Source organism: Solanum lycopersicum, chromosome 2, assembly GCF_036512215.1.
Source record: "Solanum lycopersicum chromosome 2, SLM_r2.1".
Classification (NCBI taxonomy): Eukaryota; Viridiplantae; Streptophyta; class Magnoliopsida; order Solanales; family Solanaceae; genus Solanum; species Solanum lycopersicum.
Window position 1 is genome coordinate 41,413,646 of NC_090801.1, and position 22,766 is coordinate 41,436,411.

Consider the following 22,766-nt stretch of genomic DNA (forward strand, 5'->3'; position numbering starts at 1 on the left):
CACATGATATATTGATTTTTTCTTGGGAAAATACCCAAGTACCCCCTCACCCTATGCCCGAAATCCCAGAGACACACTTATACTATACTAAGGTCCTATTACCCCCCCTGAACTTATTTTATAAGTAATTTTCTACCCCTTTTTAGCCTACGTGACACTAGTTTGAAAAAAAATTCAATCATCGTTGGACCCACAAAATAGTGCCACGTAAGCTAAAAAGTAGTAAAAAATTATTAATAAAATAAGTTCAGGGGGGTAATAGGACCTTAGTATAGTATAAGTGTGTCTCTGAGATTTCGGGCATAGGTTGAGGGGGTACTTGGACATTATCCCATTTTTTCTTAATACAATCTTACCAAATAGGAAAATTATAGATCCTATGGAATTTCACCTAGAAACTTTTGAACATAAAGAATAATTTTTGGATCTTGAATCTTCATCTTCCTTTCCAACTTTTGAGGGAAAGGTTGAGAAATTTTTAATGTAGACCGAAATAGGTGGAATCTCATCATTCTTTCCACTTTCACCCCTTCAACATTCAAAAGCACCTCTCTATCAATATGATATTAACCAATGTCGATCCATAAATTTTCACTCCATCAAAATCAAAATCCTCAAGTCATCTTTTTTTTTTGTACTTATCTCCTAACCATTTTACCACTCTTTGTATCAATAGTCATGCAATGAAACATTTTTATTTTTCATATTCATCATGTTATCACTCAGAAGAACACTTTTTGTCTTAAATTTAAATAGGCAAAAATATGTTTCATTTTAGACTAAAGTTGTTTAATGAAAATAGAATGGGAAATGGTCATTTGGTTAAAGTGTAACGACCTATTTAGTCGTTTTGAGTAGCAGATTTTATTTCTGGAAAAACAGGCTGAGACGACGGAACCCACGACGGACCGTCATGGGCATGACGGACCGTCGCAGGGTATCGTTTCAAAACACTCAGAAAATCTGAAATTGAGTACTGAAAATCGACTCTCTGAACTTCGTAATGAAATGGCAAGACGGACCGTCACATGTGTGACGGACCGTCACAAACTCTTTGGTGGAAATTGAGTCTCTGAACCTTGCGACGACCTGTAGGACGGACCGTCGCAGGCACGACGGGCCGTCTCAGGTTGCGTAATCCCAGTCTGGGTCGGATTTCTTTATACGTTTTAAGGGACGTTTTTGACTATTCCTGCTTTAATTATAAAGTTAGTGGGTTAATGTTAATAAGTCTAACTACTTGGGGGTTAAAAGAGGTAACCTTAAGTTAATTAGTGAGTTATTATTGCCATCTTTTATTCTTAATTATATGCTAATTAGGGTAAAAGAAAGAGGGTTTGAATAAAGAAAATAGAAAGAACAAGAAGAGAGAGAGAGGGTCGATCAAGAAGGGGAAAACACAAAGCTTTGGAGAAAATTTGCTTGCTTGATCACTAATCTTCGGTGGAGGTAGGTTATGGTTTTTATGTTATTCGTAGTAAACTCTTAATAGCGAATGATATGTATTGGTAATATTGTAAACCCTTCTATATGCTTAATTGTATGCTTGTATGAATGTGATTATGTAATTGTGATATAATAAGCATGATGAAGCTATTGAATCCTAAATCTTGAAAAGAAACCCTAATCTACTTTGTTAATGATGATGCCTTGGTATAAAGGCTTGATGAACGAAGGTAGTGAGATTAGGGGATCGGGTGCCACGTTCCGGTACCAGGATAGTATATGAGGATCGGAGTGTCACGTTCCGACACCAGGATAGTATATGGATCGGGTGCCACGTTCTGGTACCAGGATAGAATATGGATCGGGTGTCACGTTCCGACACCAGGATAGAATGAGGATCGGAGTGTCACGTTCCGACACCAGGATAGAATATGAGGAGCGGAGTGTCACGTACCGACACGAGAGGAATAAAGATAATGAAATCTTGAAAGATGTTAATATACTCAACCTAATGAATCTAATTCCCAAATGAGTATGATGAGGAGACGTGAGTCCTCATTGATGCGCTTGGTGTTATGACCAAGGGTTATGAAATTTGTAAATGCTGCATGCTAAGGATATTAGTTGATTTTATGATGTTATCTGATATATACTGTTTTCTATTTTGAGTTGGCCGATGATATCTACTCAGTACCCGTGTTTTGTACTGACCCCTACTTTTATGTTTTCTTCTTGTTATTTGTGGAGTGCAGCAAACGTGCCGTCGTCTTCAACTCAACCGCAATTCTAGCCAGTCTTCGTCACATCGGATCTTCAGGGTGAGCTAACGCTTCTAGCTTGGACTGGACTTTCTTCCTCCTATCTTGATGCCTTGAACTTCCGGCATGGACTAGCTTTTACTTATTTTAGCTTCTTCGAATACTCTTAGTTTAGTAATTTGATCATAGATGTTCTTGTGGTGATGACTTCCAGATTTTGGGGAATAATAGATGTTGGATTTTAGAAGTTATTGAATTGGTTTTTATTAATGAGTTAAGTCTTCCGCATTACTTTCTGTTGATATTATATTGAAATGTTAAGGTTTAGATTGGTTGGTTCGCTCACATAGGAGGGTAAGTGTGGGTGCCAGTCGTGGCCCGATTTGGGTCGTGACATAAAGAAGAGGACTCACTCTTCATTTCTTTAAGATTTTTGTTTGAACCTTCAACCTTATCAATATTTAAGAAAATATATCTTTTGTTCGATAACTCTTTGGGTCAGCATTGGAATCTTTAGTCTTAGATCAATCACGGAGAGGCACATAATGATTCAGCTGATTCTCTCTATCGATCTAACCATTGTTGCGATCACACCCTTCTTTATCAGGGTCTCTCCAAGTTCCATCTCTTTCTTTGTTTCTCCATTAACTATTTCTATCCTTATTTCAACACTGATTCTCGTCTTGCCTTTGGAGAACTCCATGTATGATTTTCTAAAAACTTCACCTCTTCATTATACTTATTGTCAAAATCATCATTTTCATAGACTCAACTCCCCTTTGTAATTATATCATTAGCACTTTTAGAGGTCGCACCCATGACGTAATAGTCAGGAGTTTCATTTGAGACATTATTTTTGTCATTTTTATATCTCGTTCTTCATCTTTGAACTTTTTTCCTTGGTACTTGGGAGAAGTAGGTAATACCCTTTTTCACCTCAGCCTTCTGAATATGCCAAGCTCGATTTGTTTTGGTCATTTTATAAAGCAAAGCTGTGAAAATCATCAAATTTTGCCTTATGAGAGAATCACTATTATCTATAACTACTTTATTCAATTAGTCAAGAGAACAGTTAACACCAATTCTTTTTTTAATCAAAGCTATGATTTACGAAAAGATTCAGCACACTTTTTGTAGAAGTTAGTGATCTAGTCTTGAAGTTGAAGCATCTGAGAGGGTGGAAGAAACTATCTAAGAAAGCTTTTGTGAACTCGATCCAAGAAGTGATAGATCCTTTTGTTATTTCTCACAACAAAATAGTAGCTTCTCCAAATAAGGGGAAATAAAGGAAACGACCTCATTCAAATAGACTTTTGAGGTATGTCGGTAATACTGAATGGACTACACACATCAATAAAGTTTTTAAGGTGATTGTGTGCATCCTTGTGAGTTTGCCCACGGACAAGGCCCTTCTTTTAAATAAAGTGCAACATGATGCTTGTCAAATAGCACTAGCACTTCCATCCTCACCCACATAATCTCTCTCCATGAACTACCTTTCATATAAGAAGATTTAAAATTTAAAGTTTATAATGAGTTTCTACATAAATTTTAAGATAATTTACACTAATATTATTGAATTAATTTGAATCCACATATATTATGCTAGCTCAGTCGAAAATAGAAAAAACAATAAACATTGTTAGCTTCAATTAGGTTGAATGGCCAAAAGAGCACAATTCATCTAATTGGTTTAAAATTGAAATAAATTAAAAACTCAAGAATTAAGATTAGAATTTTGCCTTTAATATATCAAATATATGATCAAACTCAAAGTCATTAAATTTTATTTAAAGAAAACAAAATATTATGACACTCACAATGAAAATAAAATATTGCACTTGTTATAACATTTTCAAGCACGAAAATAGGAAAAAAAATTATTATGTGTGAGGAACACTAAATCATGCCTGTGTGATGCATTGTTTGATTGACAACATGGATATGAATAAAGCCCATTTGCTAAGTTGATAAATGTAACACCCTAAAATGAACTAAGGTTAACTAGAGCTTCGTGGATGTTTCTTGAGTTAATTTTGTGTTAAATTGAGTTACAATGATGTTCTTGGGCAGTGTGTGAATTTTGGTTAAGTTTGGAGGTCAAACGTCCAAGCACGTCCATGACGTTCGGAAGGTGTGTCTTAGAAGGTACTTGTGTGTCTTGATGTGTTTGGTTGAGTTTTGCTTGTTCATTTTAATCGAAATTGATGTGGGATGTTCCAAAGACCTATACTAATATGTTTAGGAGTTTAACTTCCGGGTACGACCCCACCTAGGACCCACGAGGGGTCCTAGAAGAGGAGCCAAGACTTAGCACCCAAGCTGCCAAAATTGGGCAATCGACGCCCACAGTCTACTGGCCGTAGACTCAATGACGCCCCGTCGGTTGGGGGGCGTAGTCCCACACTTAGTGGGATACTATTCCCAATGAAATAGCCTATGAATCCATCGCCACCCCAGAAGGAAAGGTCGTCGATCAAATGACGCCCAGTAGCTTGGGGTCGTCGATTGGCACCTGCAAAACCTGTTGGACGTTTGCTGCCATGGTTTGGGGTGTTTTGTAAATTCACTCCAAGTCTTTTATTACCCTAAAATGATATTTTTAGGTTCTTTTAAGTTATATTAGATTATTTTTAATTCCTAGACCTAGACAAGACCCCTCACTTCAAAATATGCAAACTCTCTCCCTAAAAACAAACTCTCTCAAGTCACCATTGGAACTAAGACTCAAGGAGAGCTAGGAGGGATATTTTGGACGTGTTTCTTCATAAAAATTAGTGGGTTTCCTTCTCATTGAGATATGATAGTCATCCTTGAACCCTCTTCCATTCAAGGAGTCATTTCTAAAAGATTTTCAAAAAGAATTTTTGAACTCTATCTTCTTTTAGTTTTGATTCTAAGCATGGGTCTTCATGGAAAAGTGTTTTAATGATTCAAATATGTTTCATATAATATTAATTGAAGATTTTAATGTCAAAATCCTAATGAACTCATGTTTATACATATTTCCAACTTTTGCTTAAGAAAAGGGTTAAATGAACATGACTGTGTAGTGTTTGAGCTTTGTTTTCCTTATGATGTTATTATGGTTTATCTACTGCCCTAAGTGTCATATTATGATGAATTATTGAAGAATTGATTATAGGTGGTGAAAGCTTGGTTAATTGGTGAGTTGGTTTCATTGTATAACTCTTATTATGAAATGCTCTTGAGTGGTATGGTCCACCTTCTTGGTGGCAGTGTTTACTTGATATATTTGGATTATTTAATATGTATTTTAAGTGTGTCTTTGAAGGCATAATGTGTGAAATGAAGTGATAATGAATATGGTTATTGTAATGTGTATTATGAAGCTTAAATTGCATGTTTTCTTTGGATTATGCCTAAATGAAGTAATTATATATGTTGAGCATGTTAAAGTGTGTAATGTGATGGATGAAGGGCTATGCATGTATAGAATTTAATGTAAATGAAATGATGTTTATATGCAAGGTGTTTTCACATATACACACACAGACACTTGAATGAATGAATGAAGCTAAGTTAAGTCAAAAGGGGAGTTTTGAGGTGAACACTCTTCGTGAGTTGAGATGAAGTATTTAGTAGCGACCTCACTACATCTTAAGAACTTCCTAAGATAGGTCGGAGGATGAATTCCCTTCGTAAGTTGAGATGTGGTGTTCACTAGTTATCCTTAACCCATAGTTTATAATGTTGAGAATCTGTGGGGGAGTTATGCCTAGCACTGAGAGGATATGAAGAATGAGTGGTTACACTTCGTGAGTTAAGATGTTGTATTCCGATGTACCTCTTGAGATGAGTAATCCTTATTAGTAGAGAATGAGTTACTTAGTCCTAATCTCCTTGTCCCTTAACTATGTGCCCGAATAAGTGTAACTATTGGGAAAACCATGTAAAAGCTGAAAGAAAGACCTCACTCTAGGCAAGCGGGGGGACCCGTATTGAGATTCCATGTCTAGATCTCATGGTATATGTCGTTAAGCTAACCCCCATAAAAGTAATGAAAGTACTAAGTCTTCTAAAAGAGTGTACTACTTAGGGTAGGTAGTTGAATGGAACGTTATCTATCCATTTCACTAGGTAGGCATTCCAAAAGGGGACTCTTGGTAAGTCTTATATGAATTGAAAGTACTAAGTCTTCTAAAAGAGTGTACTACTTAGGGTATGTGGGGCGTCATCTATTCATTGCACTGGGTAGACATTTTGAAAGGGGAGTCTTGGTATGTCTTATATGAATTGAATGAGCTAAGTCTTCTAAAAGAATGTACTACTTAAGGTAGGTGGTGGAATGGGACGCGATCTACTCCTTTCACTAAGTAGGCATTCCGAAAGGGAAATCTTGGTGTGTTATTAGTGTTCTTCTAATGTCTTGTAATTGAGTGGGGACTCGTTCTACAGAGGCGAGTAAGACTAGACGGGGTAGTCGTGGGGATCACCTAGGTGTGTATTGAAGGAGATGTATGGGCATTTCCTTCATGTCTTACATTGGTGAGTCTTAGGTTAACCTTAGCTAGGGAAACTCCTAAAGAAATGAGTTTACTTCCTCTTGGCTTGACTTTGGGAGTTCACTATTTTTGGGTAAAATGATTCACTGTAATATTGAAAAGGGTTCACTGTAACTTTTGGTAGTTCACTGTAAAATGGTCCTTTTTGGTTAAAATTAGGAAAATCTTTCTCTAAGTATTAAATGATGATTCTTATGTTATTTTACTTCTATATTCATGAATGTTTTACTTAATTGGCATGAAAATGTGTTTTTACTAAAATGTCCCTTTTTGCATTGACATACTTAGTACATTATTTTGTTCTAACCTTATACTTTTCTATACTCTATAAGTATAGGTTCGGAAGAAAGGTTGAAGTTAGAAAGCAAGCTTGGGAAAGCCTCTCTCAAGACTAAGTATGTCCTCATATATTCGAGGGCATAGTTCTATTTCCTTAGTTTCTTTATTTAAAGACTTATTATGCATTTCTTTCAATGTAAAGGGCCATGTCCCTAAGATATTATGTCGTGTCTCTACGTTTGGCTTGTGACGATGAGACTCCTGTAGTATTTTATGAAAATGTTTCCTTTATTAAATTATTTGTGAAAAGTTTTAATTTCGCATTACTTTTCATGTCTTATGTAATGAACAATAGATAAAAGGCTTGTAGAAGACCCCAAAAGGTCAAGTACGCCTTATGACGATCGAAGGGTTCTCCCTAACTTCTAGGGGTACTTGCGGGTCGTGACAACAAAGGGACATCTTAATTCACCATTTGTCATTTTTATGTTTCTTTCAATATATTTTGTGTTTCTATTTTTTATAATGTTTTTTCTTCTCTAAGATTTATTAATGTTGATTTAATTAGTTTGTGTTTTTTACGATAAAGGGCAAAATATACTCCTTTACTATATAGGAAATAGTTTAAATATACTCTTGGTTACACTTTCGGGTTGAATATACCCCTCTCGTAATATTTTTGGGCTAAATATACCCCTCCCGTTATACTTTGGGCTAAATATATCTTTATGACTAATAGAGGAAACGTGGAAAATGGAGATTCATTGAACTATTCAATTTAAAATAAATCAAATTAAGATATAACCTACCAGCCCTGCCCCAATAACTGAACCCGACCTAATATATAACACTGACTCATTTGATTTGTCTTTCAAACAAGAAAACCCAATGGACGATTGAGTTCTAGCTCTCCAGCAAGCAACAACCAAAGAAGTCTGCAAACTTGGAATCGTTCCTTTGCAAAGGTTACGTAGATAAGCAAACATACACTAGCAAATTAGCTTAACATACCTATTGTTTAAATTAATTATGGCTCACAACTTAATTTTGCTGTAATTACGATTTACGTTTTCTCTCTCATGTTTTATACACATACAAATACAAATTATATATATAAATATATACATATACAATTTCGAACGATCTGAAATAATTAATTTTATAAAATTCAAAATATCTTTTAAGTTAATTTTAAAGTAATTTTGTCATATTTTTATAAAAACAAAATTTAAGTCATATATAGGTTTTATATAATTTTGCGTATATTAGTATATTTTATAAACATTTTGAAAATTTTAGTTTAGTTTAAATTAAGGTTATATTTTTGAATCACTAGTTTACAATGAAGTTAATTATTTTATTTCATTCAGATTAAAAAGATCATTAATTAATTAATATTAAATTATCTTATTTGAAGGTTTAGAGAATTTGTTAATTTAACCCAATTTGACTATTTCTTAACTTTAATTCATCTTTGATCTCACCTTCAACCCTTCAAAAAACCAATTTTGGGCACATTTGCACAAGCCAAACCCATCAGCCCAATTTTTCCTCTATTCCAAACCCACTCCCAATTCAAAACCCATTCCACCAACATACATGCGACGCCCAAATCAAAACTGACCCACTGATACTATTTTTTTTAGGAAAAATAACTTGTGTGTCTACTTTTTAAAAAATAATTACCATATTTGTCAATATTATTTTTTTAACCATAAATGTCAATTTAATTGAATATTCAACTTCATATTTTTTCTCTCGCCTCAAAATTTTCCCACGCCCGCAATTGCAATTTTTTCTTCTCTCTCGCGACTGCAATTTTTTCTCTCTCTCGTGATTGCAATTTTTTTCCGGCGACTTCAATTTTCTCTCGCCATTGCAATTTAAAGGTTAGTGTTGAGTAAGATCTGTTAGTTTAGGTTACTTGCACTGCATTCTGCGATTTTTGTTGGCCTCCTTTGCACTTAACTGATCCTTTAATGTGAGCTTGCAATTGTGGTCTTGACAGTGCCCAGATCGTTACGCCTTTCTTCTTTTTGTGTGGATTTATGTTGAGATTTCGTTTGATTTATGTTTACGTTACTTGTGTGCCTTTTTGTTTGATGATTTATGTTGAGATTTTGTTTGATTCAAGTTCCTGTGAGTGTCTGATATTCAGTTCTCTTCTCTAATAAGTATCTGTATATTCATGTTTAATTCACTTTTTAGCATTTGTGTAATACAACTTCAATTCAGTTTTATTTTACTTGTTAGCATCTGTGTAATACAACTTTAATTCAGGTTTAATTCACTTTTTAGCATTTGTGTAATACTTCAATTCAGTTTTAATTCACTTGTTAGCATCTGTGTAATACAATTTTAATTCAAGTTTAATTCACTTGTTAACATCTGTGTAATACAGCTTTAATTCATGTTTAATTCACTTGTTAGCATCCGTGTAACTCAACTTTAATTTCGGTTTAATTCACTTGTTAACATCTGTGTAATACAACTTTAATTCAAGTTTAATTCACTTGTTAGCATCTGTGTAATACAACTTCAATTCAGTTTTAGTTCACTTGTTAGCATCTGTGTAATACAACTTTAATTCAGGTTTAATTCACTTGTTAGCATATGTGTAATTCAACTTCAATTCAGTTTTAGTTCACTTGTTAGCATCTGTTTAATACAATTTTAATTCAAGTTTAATTCACTTGTTAGCATTTGTAATACAGCTTTAATTCATGTTTAATTCACTTGTTAGCATTTGTGTAATACAACTTCAATTCAATTTTATTTCACTTGTTAGCATTCGTGTAATACAACTTTAATTCAGGTTTAGTTCACTTGTTAGCATCTGCGTAATACAACTTCAATTCAGTTTTAGTTCACTTGTTAGCATTGTGTAATACAATTTTAGTTCATGTTTAATTCACTTGTTAGCATTTGTGTAATACACATTTAATTCATGTTTAATTCACTTGTTAGCATTTGTATAATACAACTTCAATTCAGTTTTAGTTCACTTGTTAGCATCCGTGTAATACAACTTTAATTCTGATTTAATTCACTTGTTAACATCTGTGTAATACAACTTTAATTCAAGTTTAATTCACTTGTTAGCATATGTGTAATTCAACTTCAATTCAGTTTTAATTCACTTGTTAGCATCTGTGTAATACAACTTTAATTCACGTTTAATTCACTTGTTAGCATATGTGTAATTCAACTTTAATTCAGTTTTAATTCACTTGTTAGCATCTGTGTAATACAACTTCTTTTCATGTTTGATTCACTTGTTAGCATTTGTGTGATAAATTTTTAATTTAGATTTTATTAAGATTTAATTCAGTTGTTAGCAAAGTGATGCTCTTCTAGCAGATTAATCTATATGTCTCTCTCTAGTCTTTTAATAATAGTAATACACTCTTTAATGATGTGCAGAAAAAATATGACTAATATAGCGGTGATGCTTTACTTCAATAGACGATGGGATCCTAGCAACAAATATATTAACTACTTGGCAGATGGTGTGTTGATACACACAGAGTCAACATTTGCCACCCTCGTTTCTGTAATTGCTACTCAATTGTCAATAGACACATCAACAAGTAAAGTTGAAATCAGATATAAATTTGATGAAAGGTCTCCTCCAATTCAAATTCATAATGATATGGGGGTAAAGGTATATCTTGAAACTAAAAAGGAACATCGAGATATGACAAGATACCCTTTATGTGTTACAACAACTGAACCAGTCAACTTGGAGACTAATGCTGCACTCATTCCACTTTTGTGTTCAGACACTTCAGGAGATATGAGGGTTATACACAATTCATACTTCTCTAATACATTTAATGGTATTGATGAAGCAATAGGGTTAATTGGATTCGGATCATGTGAGGAAGTTGATGAGCTAGAAGAATTAGCACCAGGCATCATTATTAATCCCAATCACTCTTTATTTGAAAAAGATCAGGTGTATAAGAATAAATATGTCCTCACTAGTGCACTAAAAAGACATTCCATTCTTAATCATTTTCAATTCAAGACAACAAGATCAAGCGCAATAAGGTAAGACCTAAATTCAAGTCACTTTAAATTATTAATTGTGTATTAATATTTTTTCTACAGCTATTCGATACAGTGCCTAGGAGAAAGCTGCAGTTGGAGTTTACGAGCTTCAAGCTTGAACAAATCTGAAATGTTCAAGATTAGAGAATTTGAAAGCGAACACACTTGTTTGTTGCTACATAATTCATTATCGGAAAGGCTAGCAACTAAGAGTATTGTTGGGAGTATTATTGTGGGTAAATATGCTGAACCAGATGCTAATTACACACCAAAAGACATACAACATGACATGTTAGCTGAATATGGTGTGCGACTCACATATATGCAAGCTTGGAGAGCTAAAGAAGCAGCTCTTGAATTAATCCGGGGTGATCCAATTCAATCATATGCAAAGTTGCCAAGCTACTTTCACATACTAGAGGCGACTTACCCTGGTTCTCATATAAGATTTCACAAATCAGAGGATGACCATTTTTTATATGCATTTTTAGCTTTGTTCACCTCGATAAAAGGATGGGAATATTGTAGACCAATTGTAGTTGTTGATGGAACTTTCTTAAAAGGAGCATACAAAGGGACACTGTTAACCGCTAATACCTTAGATGCAGCAGGTCAGACTTTCGAATATGATACTGTTTTTTATTTGAATTTTTGAACTATGTATTAAAATTGAATTATGATTGCAGTAAAAATGTATTAAACTTGTATTAAAAAAAGTGTACATGGTGCAGGGAGTATATTGCCACTTGCTTATGCTATTGTCGATTCAGAGAATGATTCATTTTGGAGGTGGTTTTTTGAGCAATTCAGAGATGCATTTGGTCAAAGACCAGAGATGTGTATCGTTTTCGATAGGCATGCAAGCATTATTAAGGCAGTTTCAACAGTTTATGATGAAGTACCTCATTTTGCATGTATGTGGCACTTACTGCAAAACATAATGAAAAATTTCAGAAGAAGTCAACAAAGGGTCACTGAGTTGTTCTACTCTATGGCAAAAACATACACCATGACAGAATTTAATCAATGTATGACAATGGTTGAGAAGATATATAAGAGGATCAAAGATTACTTGTTGAACATTGGATACAACAAATGGTCGTGTGTGCATGCTGAAGTAAACAGAACTTGGATGATGACATCAAATATAGCAGAATCAGTCAATTCACGAACAAGACATGCCAAAGTTCTTACAGTCTTGCAACTCTTGGAATTCATGAGACAACTTGTACAGAAATGGAATAACAATAACAGATCAAAAGCGACATTTTTAGGTTGTCACCTTGGAAAAAAGTATGAAAATATATTGCGGCGCAATAAAACTGCATCAGAGAAATTAAAGGTATGCCTAATCTGTTTGCTAGTATTTTTCTTCGGATTCATATCTAACATCTCTCTTGAATATATTTTTTTTTCATAGGTTGTAGAGACAAATAAATATGTGTATACCGTACTTGATGGTATTACACAATTCACAGTATGTCTTCACCAACGTACATGCACATGTGGGAGATTTCAATTGGATGAGTTACCATGTCCACATGCTTTGGCTGTTTTAACAATAAAACACACTGGTTATGAGAAATATTGTTCGGCTTACTATACAAGAAAAAATTTATTGTTGACATATCAATTTCAAATGGATCCCCTGCCAAATGAAAGTACATGGAACACACCAACACATGTTCTTGAAGATATTGTACTTCCACCTCATGGAAAGAGACCTCCGGGAAGGCCAAAAAATAAAAGACATACTCAACTGAGAGAAGATGGATTCAAGAAGGCGAAAATTACATGCAGCAATTGTGGACAACATGATCACAACAGGAAGACTTGCAAAAATGTCAGGCCTTATGATCAAGAATAAAAAAATAATTTGTTTAGTAGTTTGTTTTAGAAGCTCATTGACTCTACGAATTTGGATCATGTTCGGTTATATGGTTTATATATTTAGTTCCGCAATCTCGTGTTATTCAGTTTAATAGAATGCTTTCTTAGTTGTGCAATCTCATGTTATTCAGTTTACTGGAATGTTTCTATGTGTATAGTTACATTTTATATGATATATAGATGAAATGATATAGTTTACTGGAATAACTCAGTTGAGCTTGAGGCTTGGAAATGTCTTGCTGAGTATATTTGTCAGGTTGGGGAATTTGGGTGATGCTTGGTATGTTTTTGGTTTGTTAGTATTTTTGTAATATAGCTTTAATTCAAAGTTTAATTCACTTGTTAGTATTTGTGTAATACAACTTTAGCTTAGGTTTAATTCAGGTTTAATTCAATTGTTACATAGATTTAATTCAAGTTTAATTCAGGTTTAATTCAATTGTTACCATTTGTGTAATATAGATTTAATTCAAGTTTAATTCAGGTTTAATTCACTTGTGGAAATTTTAAGATTAATGTCTTGTTCTAATTCTATAAAGAAAAATAGGATTTCAAAAAAATAAATAGTATCGATTCGTAACACAGAAGTTCATATATTTGCAACCAAAAAAAATACATGATATTTTTTTATAGTTTTCACAACTTATTGAGGTTTCATGTTTACCTCGAAAATTACAAATTTTTACTACTTAAATTACATATTCAAATAAAACTATAACTTTAAATCAACCTAATTACAATTTTTTACTACCATTTCCTGCCAGTTTTACATGAGCATTCATAGTGTCATTCAAACAGAAGTATGAGGAGCATTGACTTCTTTAATCTCAATCATGCATACTTCCAGCAAGCTGGATAGACATGGGCAGCAGCTTGTTGCTCCCAAACAAACTAACATATGTAGCATTCCAACTGCAAAGACAAAATTCCTTAGAGGAAGTACAAACAGAAAGGATCAATAAGGACACAAAGAAGGAACAACTTCAAATAGAAGACTTACATATAAACAACACAGTTAGGTATATAATATCAAGACTTACAAAATAGACCAATACAATTTTTCATAGCCATAGTAACTACAAATTGTTTTACATTATATAGTTTTCATAGTCATACTAACTAATATAACTATATTCCTTTATCTAACTGGTCTTTCGTCTTCACTTTGAAGGTCACTCGCTTGCTTCCTTCTTGCATATTCCCATAATATAGCTCCAAATCTCTTTCGGACAATGTCTGCCTTTACTTGTTGATTTTGAATATGTTGGCCATTACTTATAAACTCCGCAAATGCAGCAACGAAAACTCCACAATCCCTACAAAATTCAATATAAAATTATTATCAAAAAATTAATTTAATAATTAAAAAAAACACATATTTGATAATACTTACAGTGAATCCTCATTTTGTCTGGGAACATCTTTAGTTATGAAATGAAACTCAATTTTCTCGAACTCATTTATCTCACTGTATTTTGGTGTTGACTTCAATTCAGGACGCTTATCATAGAACTTAACCACACTTAGATAATATGGTAAAACAACCGAAAGCATCTCAACAATATTTTTTACCTCTAAATTCACCCCACCCCTAGCCGGAAATGAATCATACACCTCCAATGACCTTTGCCCAATATCAAACACCACAAAAATCCAATGACGATTCTCTTTAATGTTTAGTGGAATAAGAACAAAATCCACTTTATCCCACGAGGTACTTGCCAACAAACGACGTCCACTGATATACCGGGCAATATCATCAGAATCTTAAACTTTAAAATTTTTCTTATCCTCATGAGCATCACAAAGTTTAAAGAAAGAATTGGTAATCTTTGTCTTGAAAACACAATCAGTCGTCGTAAAACGAACATTACTGTTGGTTTCATATTTTCCTTTCTTTCTTAGGTAATTGAAAATGACATCAATATGCTGCAAAAAAAAAAAAACTTATGAAACAGAATAGTGACAGAACAGTGCATAAATTTCAACTCAAAGTTAAGGGAAAACTCTGTTTTCGCCCCAAGTGTGGCTCATTCATCACATATTGGTGAAACACAACAGTGATAGAACTTATGAAGATGTTCAATTTCTACCAGAAAAAAACTTAGAGACAACAGTAACTTACTGAAGCTGACATATTTTATATAATATTCTAGCTCATGTATATGCATATATGTGGATTCTTAATGATATAATGAACCTCAAAAGAAAAGAATTGAAGCTAAAATGACAAGAACATGATTACAAGTTTCATTCTTTTCGCAATATCCTGAGCTTTTGTCCCTCTTGAAAGACAGAGACAAAGGGAACAAGAACAGAAAGAAAAATGACTTGCAAGCTATAGAATTACAATGTCACACAACTAAAGAGCTTCAATAGATGAAAAATACAATCTATCTACACAACTAAACAGAAAGAATTTTAGTTGAGACAAAGGCAAACTCAAGATTAAGAAACAAAACGAATCAAAGAAATATTAACGTCCAACTAAAATTTATATAACAAACCTCATCACACCATTGTTGTCCAGAATGTGCCAATTTGAAAAACCAGAGTCTTTCATCTACCGTATAGACACCCAATTCAAATGTTGGATTGATAACATTAAGAGCATCTGTATAAGGTTTCTTTCCCCTATCAAAACAGAACAAAAATAAAAAAAATACTCAAAACCGAGACAGGAACAACTAAAAAAGAGGCAAATACGAAACTAAAAAAGAGGTACAGAGCGTTCCACAAGTTGAATTAAGCTTGTATATATTATGAATTAGGAAAATTATCCCAAAAACATCAAAATAAATTACCTCTTTTTTGTACCCATATAAAGCCACTTAGTGAATGAATCGATCAAATCAGATTCATCATCTCCTCCGCTTGCATATAAAAAAGGATGTTTTGTCTCAAAAACCTGACGTGTAACACATAAAGTTCCTCCAGATTCAAAATGTTGTGTGAAGGGAGATGTTATTAACTTTCCTGGATTTTTCTTTCTGCCACGTTTCTTCGGTGACACTTTCTTTTTGTTTTGATCAACTTGGGCTCTTTTTTTTAGATAAGATTCTTCAGTCCTATTGATCTGAGAAAGATCTTTATCAAGTAAAATAAAGTCATCTAAAGTATGCAAAGGTTTTTGACAATCCTCTGTTGCATCTGCATATAATAGATATATTGATTAATTTACAATCAACAGATGCAACACTTATTTATGTTGGTTTTTTTTACTACATTACCATCAGGTTTCGCCCCAACTGTATTCACATCAGCAGCCTCTTGGACTGTAAGCAAAATAAATATTTTAATAATGTTATCAAAATAAATCGAAAGAAGTTTAGTTGAAGTTAAGAAAATGAATACCATTTATATCAGCAACAACCTCTGACAGAACTTTTTCAATAGCAATTCCTGCAACATCTTCATCTATACATAACAAGAACATTTAAAAAAACAGAATTGAATTAAAATATATGAAATATGTAATATATTTGTATAAAATCCTTCATTACCTATTTTACTTGATACTCTTTCAAGATTTTCAACATCAGCAAATCTAACTGTAGCTTTAAGCACTTGAGATTCTTCATTTTGATTTGATCCCATAACATGAGCATCGTTCCCTCTCGATTCATTTACAGATGCATTAACACGGGGAGAAAATGCTGTATATGTAATTAACATATTATAAAAAAAACATATCAAAGTTAACTGAAAAATGAAATATCGAATTCGTGTCATTTATAGATTAACTGGAAGAAAATACTAAACTATATATTAAAATTATATTATGAATATAACAGAAATTTACTGAAAATATAAACGAACCTCCATTAAAATCTAATCCACCTGAAAATGTCTCGCCAGCATGCTTCTTAGATGGTTCCTTAACTTCTCGAATAACAGAGTTGCTACCACCACTCTTAGCAAACAGCAAAGAAATATCCTCCAATAATTGTTTGTTTGAGTTCACCACAAATTCTTTGATTTGATTGAATCCTAAATCAATCTTCTCTTCAAGCGCTTTGTTATTTTCATTCACCTAATAGATATTAAATCATAACGAAAATATTAAAAAAATAACAGTTTTAAAATAAAAAGCCTAAAGTTTAGTTTGTGTATACTTTTACAAGCTCTTTTCTCAATTCTATGACTTCATTGGTCAAAATGTCTAGACCATGATTTGATTCTTTAGGCTCCAATTTCAAAATTTCAGCATGGTAATCACGAGTTTCAGGAAGCCTGAATTTGGATACTTCATCTTCACTGGCCACTATGTTCTCAAACTGAAAAACCAAATACACAAAATAACATTAGATATAGTAACTTGAGTTCAAATAAACAATGTAATAAAATGTATTAACTTTGTACAAATACCTTGTTTTTTGTAGGCATGAAGAGACATTTCTCAATATATTTTAACCATGGACTTTCTGCAATTGTCTTCCAATTCAAGATTCTTGGAATAGAATCAGCAACACGAATAGCTATATCTTCATCAACCTTTGAACAACACTCAAATATCCAAATTTGAAGAGCAAGAGGCAAGCCACCAATTCTATAGTACTTATGTGTTGACTTAAGCTCATGCCTCATAGAATCAGACAACTTTTTGTAGACATCTAAACCCCACGGATATGAATTGAATTTTCCACTTTCCACAAGGTAAAAATCTCTATTGCTAATTTGGTATTCGTTGTCCTCATATGAAAATAAAAAATTATTAATGATGTATAGAACAGCCAATGAAACAGCCGAGTCATCATCTATGAATTTTTTAGCTAAAAACAGTGCACGTAGATGACTCTTTGGAACTGTGATTTTTTCCGAAAAATAACTACTCATCAAACTACATCTAGAATTGGGAACATTGATAGATGTGCCATCACCAACACAATTTAAGCCTGTAACTATCCCAAATTCTCTAAGACCAAAAAATAACTTTTTGTTATTTATTTCAATAGCAAACACATCATCCGGTGTGTGTTTTAACTCTCTATTTATAAGACAATGAATAAGTTGTAGTTGTGTGCTTGATTTTGGAAGGTCAAGAAAGTACCCAAAACATGTATTCCTAAACATCTCAAGTTGTTTATCAGATAAAGATAGTTTGATTTGTTCAATGACACTATGATTAGTGTAACATGACCACCTACTCGAAATATACACAACATCAGGATGTTTCCAGAATTTACGATCCTGCATATGCATTAAACATGAATTAAAAATGTGTTACTACATACTAAAGATGAATAAAAAATGAATTAAAGTTGAAATAAAGTTGAATTAAAGTTGAATTAAAGTTCAACTAAAGTTGAATTAAAAATGAATTAAAGTTGAATGAAAGTTGAATTAAAGATAATTTCACATATTACATCTAAAAAACAAGCAGCAATCAACATACAACCCATTGCTAAACAACAAATAACTAAGAAGTACTAGCACATACCGGATATCTACTCTCTGGTAGAATGACACTTTTGGGTAAACGATTTCGTGTTTTTCCATCATTCACCGGCCTTTTCTTCTCCAATCCATCTTTATTTTTCAAACTTTTTGACTGAAATTGAGGAGGTAAATCCTCAAAATCATCATCACTGTCAACGATTTTCTTCGATGTAGATGCCAAAGTAACACATATTTTTTTTGATTTCTTCATTGTTTTAACCTCTTTAACTCGTTTTTTACCTTTCTTTTGCTTCTTGTTTTCTTCCTCATTGTTCTTCTCCTCATTGTTCTTCTCTCCCGAAATTTGTGATATACCCAAACTAAAACTTGGAATTTCATCCATAGAATTAGAAGACGAAACTTGAAGCTTCTTTCGATTTCTTCGATAAACTTTTGGATTCGAAGCCGTCACTAGACGCGGACTTTTTCTAAGACCTTCTTCCATTAAGATTCGTACAGAAAAATGGAGAAAAAAAACAAACAGAAACCCTAATTTTTGACGAGGAGAAGGAGAAAGAAAAAAAAAAGAGCGAGAAAGGATATGAACGATAATATGTTTTACTTTGTTTAAAATTTGTATAAAAAAGGAATAAATGGGTTTTAAATTGTTTTAAGTTAATATAGCTAAAAGTTGACAAAAATGGTAATAAATAAAAAGTGTACTTAAAATTGGTAATTATAAAATAAAAGGTCTTTGTTTATGTAATTTAATTTTTTTTTTATCGAAGGGAAAAACGAAAACTCGATCTGACCAGACTCAGAGCCTACACGTTCTTCTTCTCCACCAACAGTTCAATGCGAAGAAACCTGGAAAATCGCGACCAAGACACGAGACCTATACGAGCCAGCCCAAAAGCAACCCGACATGCGTCTGTCTCCCTCTCTCCCTTATCCTCTACGTACCGGAATAGTCCAGGCGCTCGTTCTTTCTTTACCCAAAATCCGACGTATCTCCATTTCAATTGGTAGATGAATCCGTTGTCACCCTTATCTCATGGAGATTTCGAATTTCAAATTCAAATCTGTTTGTTGCCCTCCGTTGCATACAGCTTAAAATAGATTAATCTAGTTTTAGAGACCACAAATTTTCAGCTATATTGTTATATATTATAAGTATTTTAGATAATTTTTTGAAACCGTAGAGATTGGGAGTCCAGATTCCAACTTAGCGTTTGTTCTTGTTTGCACTGTTTTGCTCGTCGGAGTTCTCGGACTCATATTCCAAAGTTGGTGGTAAAGTCGCGGTTATTCTAAGCTTGTATATGTCCCGTTTGCTGCCTGAAAAAAGGTAACATCTCATCTTTCATACCATTCTTTCCGTCTATTCTTGTATTTTGATGCGATGTTTCTTTCATAATATTCTCTTTATCTTCTTCTTTTTTGATATGCCTGATTACTGTGTTATCATGCCATTGTTATTTGTTGCTGAAATAGGTAGTTTAATGTGCTAGGCATCGTGTTCTTGAATGATTTGATCTTAAGATGGATTCAAGATTTTGTCATTTTTTTATCTAATGTTGTGATTTCTCTACTTCTTCTTTGAGTTGCTTGGTTATTTTCCTTCTCGTTTGTTTGCTTGGACATGTAGTTTCAAAAGATCTTTTGTTTTTTTTTTCTCTACTGTTAGTGTTGTTGTCTTTTTTTTAAAAAGATATATAAAACAAGTTTATATGGAGGTTGTATGTTATGCTATTTATGTTTGTAGGCCAGTATTCGGCTAAACTTGGGATTCAATTGTTTCGTGCTCATTTTCACCCTGGTTTCTTTCCATTTTCAATTGCTCCCTGCCTTATTCCTTGTTAGTTTTCTCCTCGATTTTTGGGCTTTTTTTTCTAAAGATGAGTATGTGGCCTTTAGTGTGAATGGGTTTCTTCTATTACGTGGAGTGCAACACCGTTTATTTCTTCTACTTTAGCTAAGATACTATCGAAGTTTGTTTTGGTGTTTTAATTTGAATGAATAATCTTTTCAATACTCGTGGTTGTTCATCGCTTGAAACCAATTCGAGTTTACTTGGGACTCATTCCTTGCGTTTCTTTGAGTTGAAGTCCGTTTTGTCAGTCTCATTTTTGTACGAAGAAACGAAGCTGAAAATTTCTTGGGAAGTCCAAAAAGGAGTTGTATACAGTAGTGTACTGATATACATTGTAGTATACATTGATATACATTTCGGAATACAAAAATACAGGATTGAGGTAGAATGCAAGTTGTTGAAAGACAAGATGAGGCTGTATACATGGAAAATACATGAAAATATACAGAGTGGGCCAAAAAATTTGTCTTGTATACAGCAGTATACATAAAACATATATGCTGATTTTTGAAGGCATTATAGGCCCAAAGCCTTAAATAATTTTCAGCAGGTCCCAGTGGTGAAAAATAGGCACAATAAAAATAAGTACCAGTAGTCTTTGGATTTAAATAGGCTAAAAATCATTTTAGCAACTTTAAATTTGTAAAAATTAGGCAAATCACATAGTCACATAGTTTAAGGGATAAATTACTTTCTATCTCTACTCTTTCACTATTTACCAAAAATTCCTTTTTATATTAATCTGGATACTTAATATTGCAGAACGATACTTAAATTAGAGCGGATAAATATTTTAATATTTAATTTGTTGTTATCAATTACAGCGTAAAAAATGGAATTACATTTATGTCACATTTCATGCGGACGTTTAACAAATTTAGCGTTCAATCTGCATAAACTTCTAACTGATTTAGGGTATTAGTGAATTTCAAATTATGAAACCTTCACATTGTTCTTCGAAAAAATCACGCAAAGCTTGTTTAAAAAATTCTGAAACACAATTTGTGAAGAATCAAAAAATAAATATTTCTATCTTGTTAAGACATTCTGAAACATGGGAAAGTGATGATATATATGCGCGATATAAAAGTGCTGGAATAGTGGTTGGGAAAAATATTTCGTTTATGAATCTTATTTCAGCAATTGCGGCTGGGTTGGGTATTGATGAATCAAAAAAAAAATATCGAGATTAGATATGTTATTGAAGTTGATTCCTCTCCATTGTGTATCCGGACTGATATGCGGTTGAAATTGTACATAGAAATTAAGAAACATGAGGTGACATTCGAAATGTATCCTCTATGCATTGATACATCAAATAAATGTGTTGAAGAGATACTAAATTTTGATACAACAACAAGTGCAATCGTGTGTGTTGAGGGTGGAAAAAATGACGCAAAGGCTCTAAGCATTGTTGAATAAAAAATTGGTGATACATATTACATACTAGAAACGAAGATAGTTTAACTTACCTCTAGTAGTGTAAAATTCTAACATACATTCTATCCCTACTCTTTTCTATTTTACAAAAATCCCTTAAAATTTCAGTCATTCGGATACATATATGTCATACTGATACATTATATATGATACATTATAAACTTATTTGTTGCGCTTAATATGGAATATTAATGTAAAATTGATTTTCTTTCCCATTAATCACGCAAAACTGATTTTCTTTTCCCACAAATCACGCAAAATTAATTGATATCAGTCCATTCCAAATATGTAGCAACTTTACAACATTCAAAATATAATTTTTATCTTCTCCATGAATTCAAAATCTTGAATCTGGTCAAATCCGTCATTGTAGATAATTGAACAAACGATCTCGAATCGTCAATCCGAGATCGTCGAGTATAAGAAAACGTTGAGAAATATGGATCCAATATATCGCGAAATTGATTGGACAAATAATTTTTTTGGTGAATTTCAAATCCTCCATTGTGGATAAGCTAGATCAATTTCTTCCTCAATTTTTTCCTTCCCAGTTCTTAAGTTGTCTTTTATTTAAATTTTTTTTCTATCTAATCTTATTTGATATATATGACTCATTTTTTTAGTATATTACATTATATATTTGATTCTGATAAGTTTCATGAAAATAGATCTAATCAATGAAACGATCTATTAATCATGAAGAATTTGAGATGAAAAAAGTCAACAAAAAAGGATACATACTCGAATTTGAAGTCAACTATTAAAAAATATTGCTCAAAAAAGAAGAAAAGGTTGGATCTGTTGTAACAAAATCTTCACTATTAAAAGATGCAGATTTACAATGTAACTCATTTATTTTGATTCTTAAATTAGACTTTGTTAGTGTTATTACTAATGGGATACATTACTTCTATAATGCCTTTGTTTTATGCACTGTGTCATCTCCTAATCTTTCGACCTAATCCACCCACGATAAATGAGTTTCGATTTATTTTTGTGTTTTTTCAATTGTTCAAGCTTCAATTAGTTGTTGATTCAGATGCATGATACACTAAGAGAAAATTAGTGTTATCATATGGCAATGTATCATAATTAAATTTAATTTTTTGATACATAAAATTC

The 22,766-nt window shown here is 32.9% G+C and overlaps 2 protein-coding genes across 2 annotated transcripts; one reads left to right on the plus strand and one right to left on the minus strand.

Moving 5' to 3' along the window:
- The first annotated feature begins 10,439 nt into the window (after positions 1 to 10,439).
- On the plus strand, positions 10,440 to 12,929 carry LOC112940974 (uncharacterized). Its single transcript, XM_069294213.1, has 4 exons — positions 10,440 to 11,062; positions 11,123 to 11,673; positions 11,794 to 12,404; positions 12,483 to 12,929. Exons 1-4 carry the CDS (start codon positions 10,440 to 10,442, stop codon positions 12,927 to 12,929), a joined length of 2,232 nt encoding a protein of 743 aa, XP_069150314.1.
- Positions 12,930 to 15,216: 2,287 nt separating this feature from the next.
- On the minus strand, positions 15,217 to 16,627 carry LOC112940975 (uncharacterized). Its single transcript, XM_069294214.1, has 5 exons — positions 16,456 to 16,627; positions 16,307 to 16,369; positions 16,183 to 16,227; positions 15,757 to 16,102; positions 15,217 to 15,586 (listed from the first exon to the last, which is right to left on the minus strand). The coding sequence occupies exons 1-5, from the start codon at positions 16,625 to 16,627 to the stop codon at positions 15,418 to 15,420; spliced, it is 795 nt and encodes a 264-aa protein (XP_069150315.1). The 3' UTR covers positions 15,217 to 15,417.
- Positions 16,628 to 22,766: the final 6,139 nt, after the last annotated feature.

What these genes read in the sequence shown, in the direction of transcription:
- LOC112940974 (XM_069294213.1), top strand. Translation starts at nt 10,440, where the DNA reads ATGACTAATATAGCGGTGATGCTTTACTTCAATAGACGATGGGATCCT. An exon ending in TAATACCTTAGATGCAGCAG is followed by an intron (nt 11,674 to 11,793) that starts GTCAGACTTTCG and finishes TACATGGTGCAG; the next exon opens with GGAGTATATTGCCACTTGCT. An exon ending in CTGCATCAGAGAAATTAAAG is followed by an intron (nt 12,405 to 12,482) that starts GTATGCCTAATC and finishes TTTTTTTCATAG; the next exon opens with GTTGTAGAGACAAATAAATA.
- LOC112940975 (XM_069294214.1), bottom strand. Translation starts at nt 16,627, where the DNA reads ATGTTAATTACATATACAGCATTTTCTCCCCGTGTTAATGCATCTGTA. An exon ending in GGTTGTTGCTGATATAAATG is followed by an intron (nt 16,228 to 16,306) that starts GTATTCATTTTC and finishes TTTTGCTTACAG; the next exon opens with TCCAAGAGGCTGCTGATGTG. An exon ending in AGTTGGGGCGAAACCTGATG is followed by an intron (nt 16,103 to 16,182) that starts GTAATGTAGTAA and finishes TATTATATGCAG; the next exon opens with ATGCAACAGAGGATTGTCAA.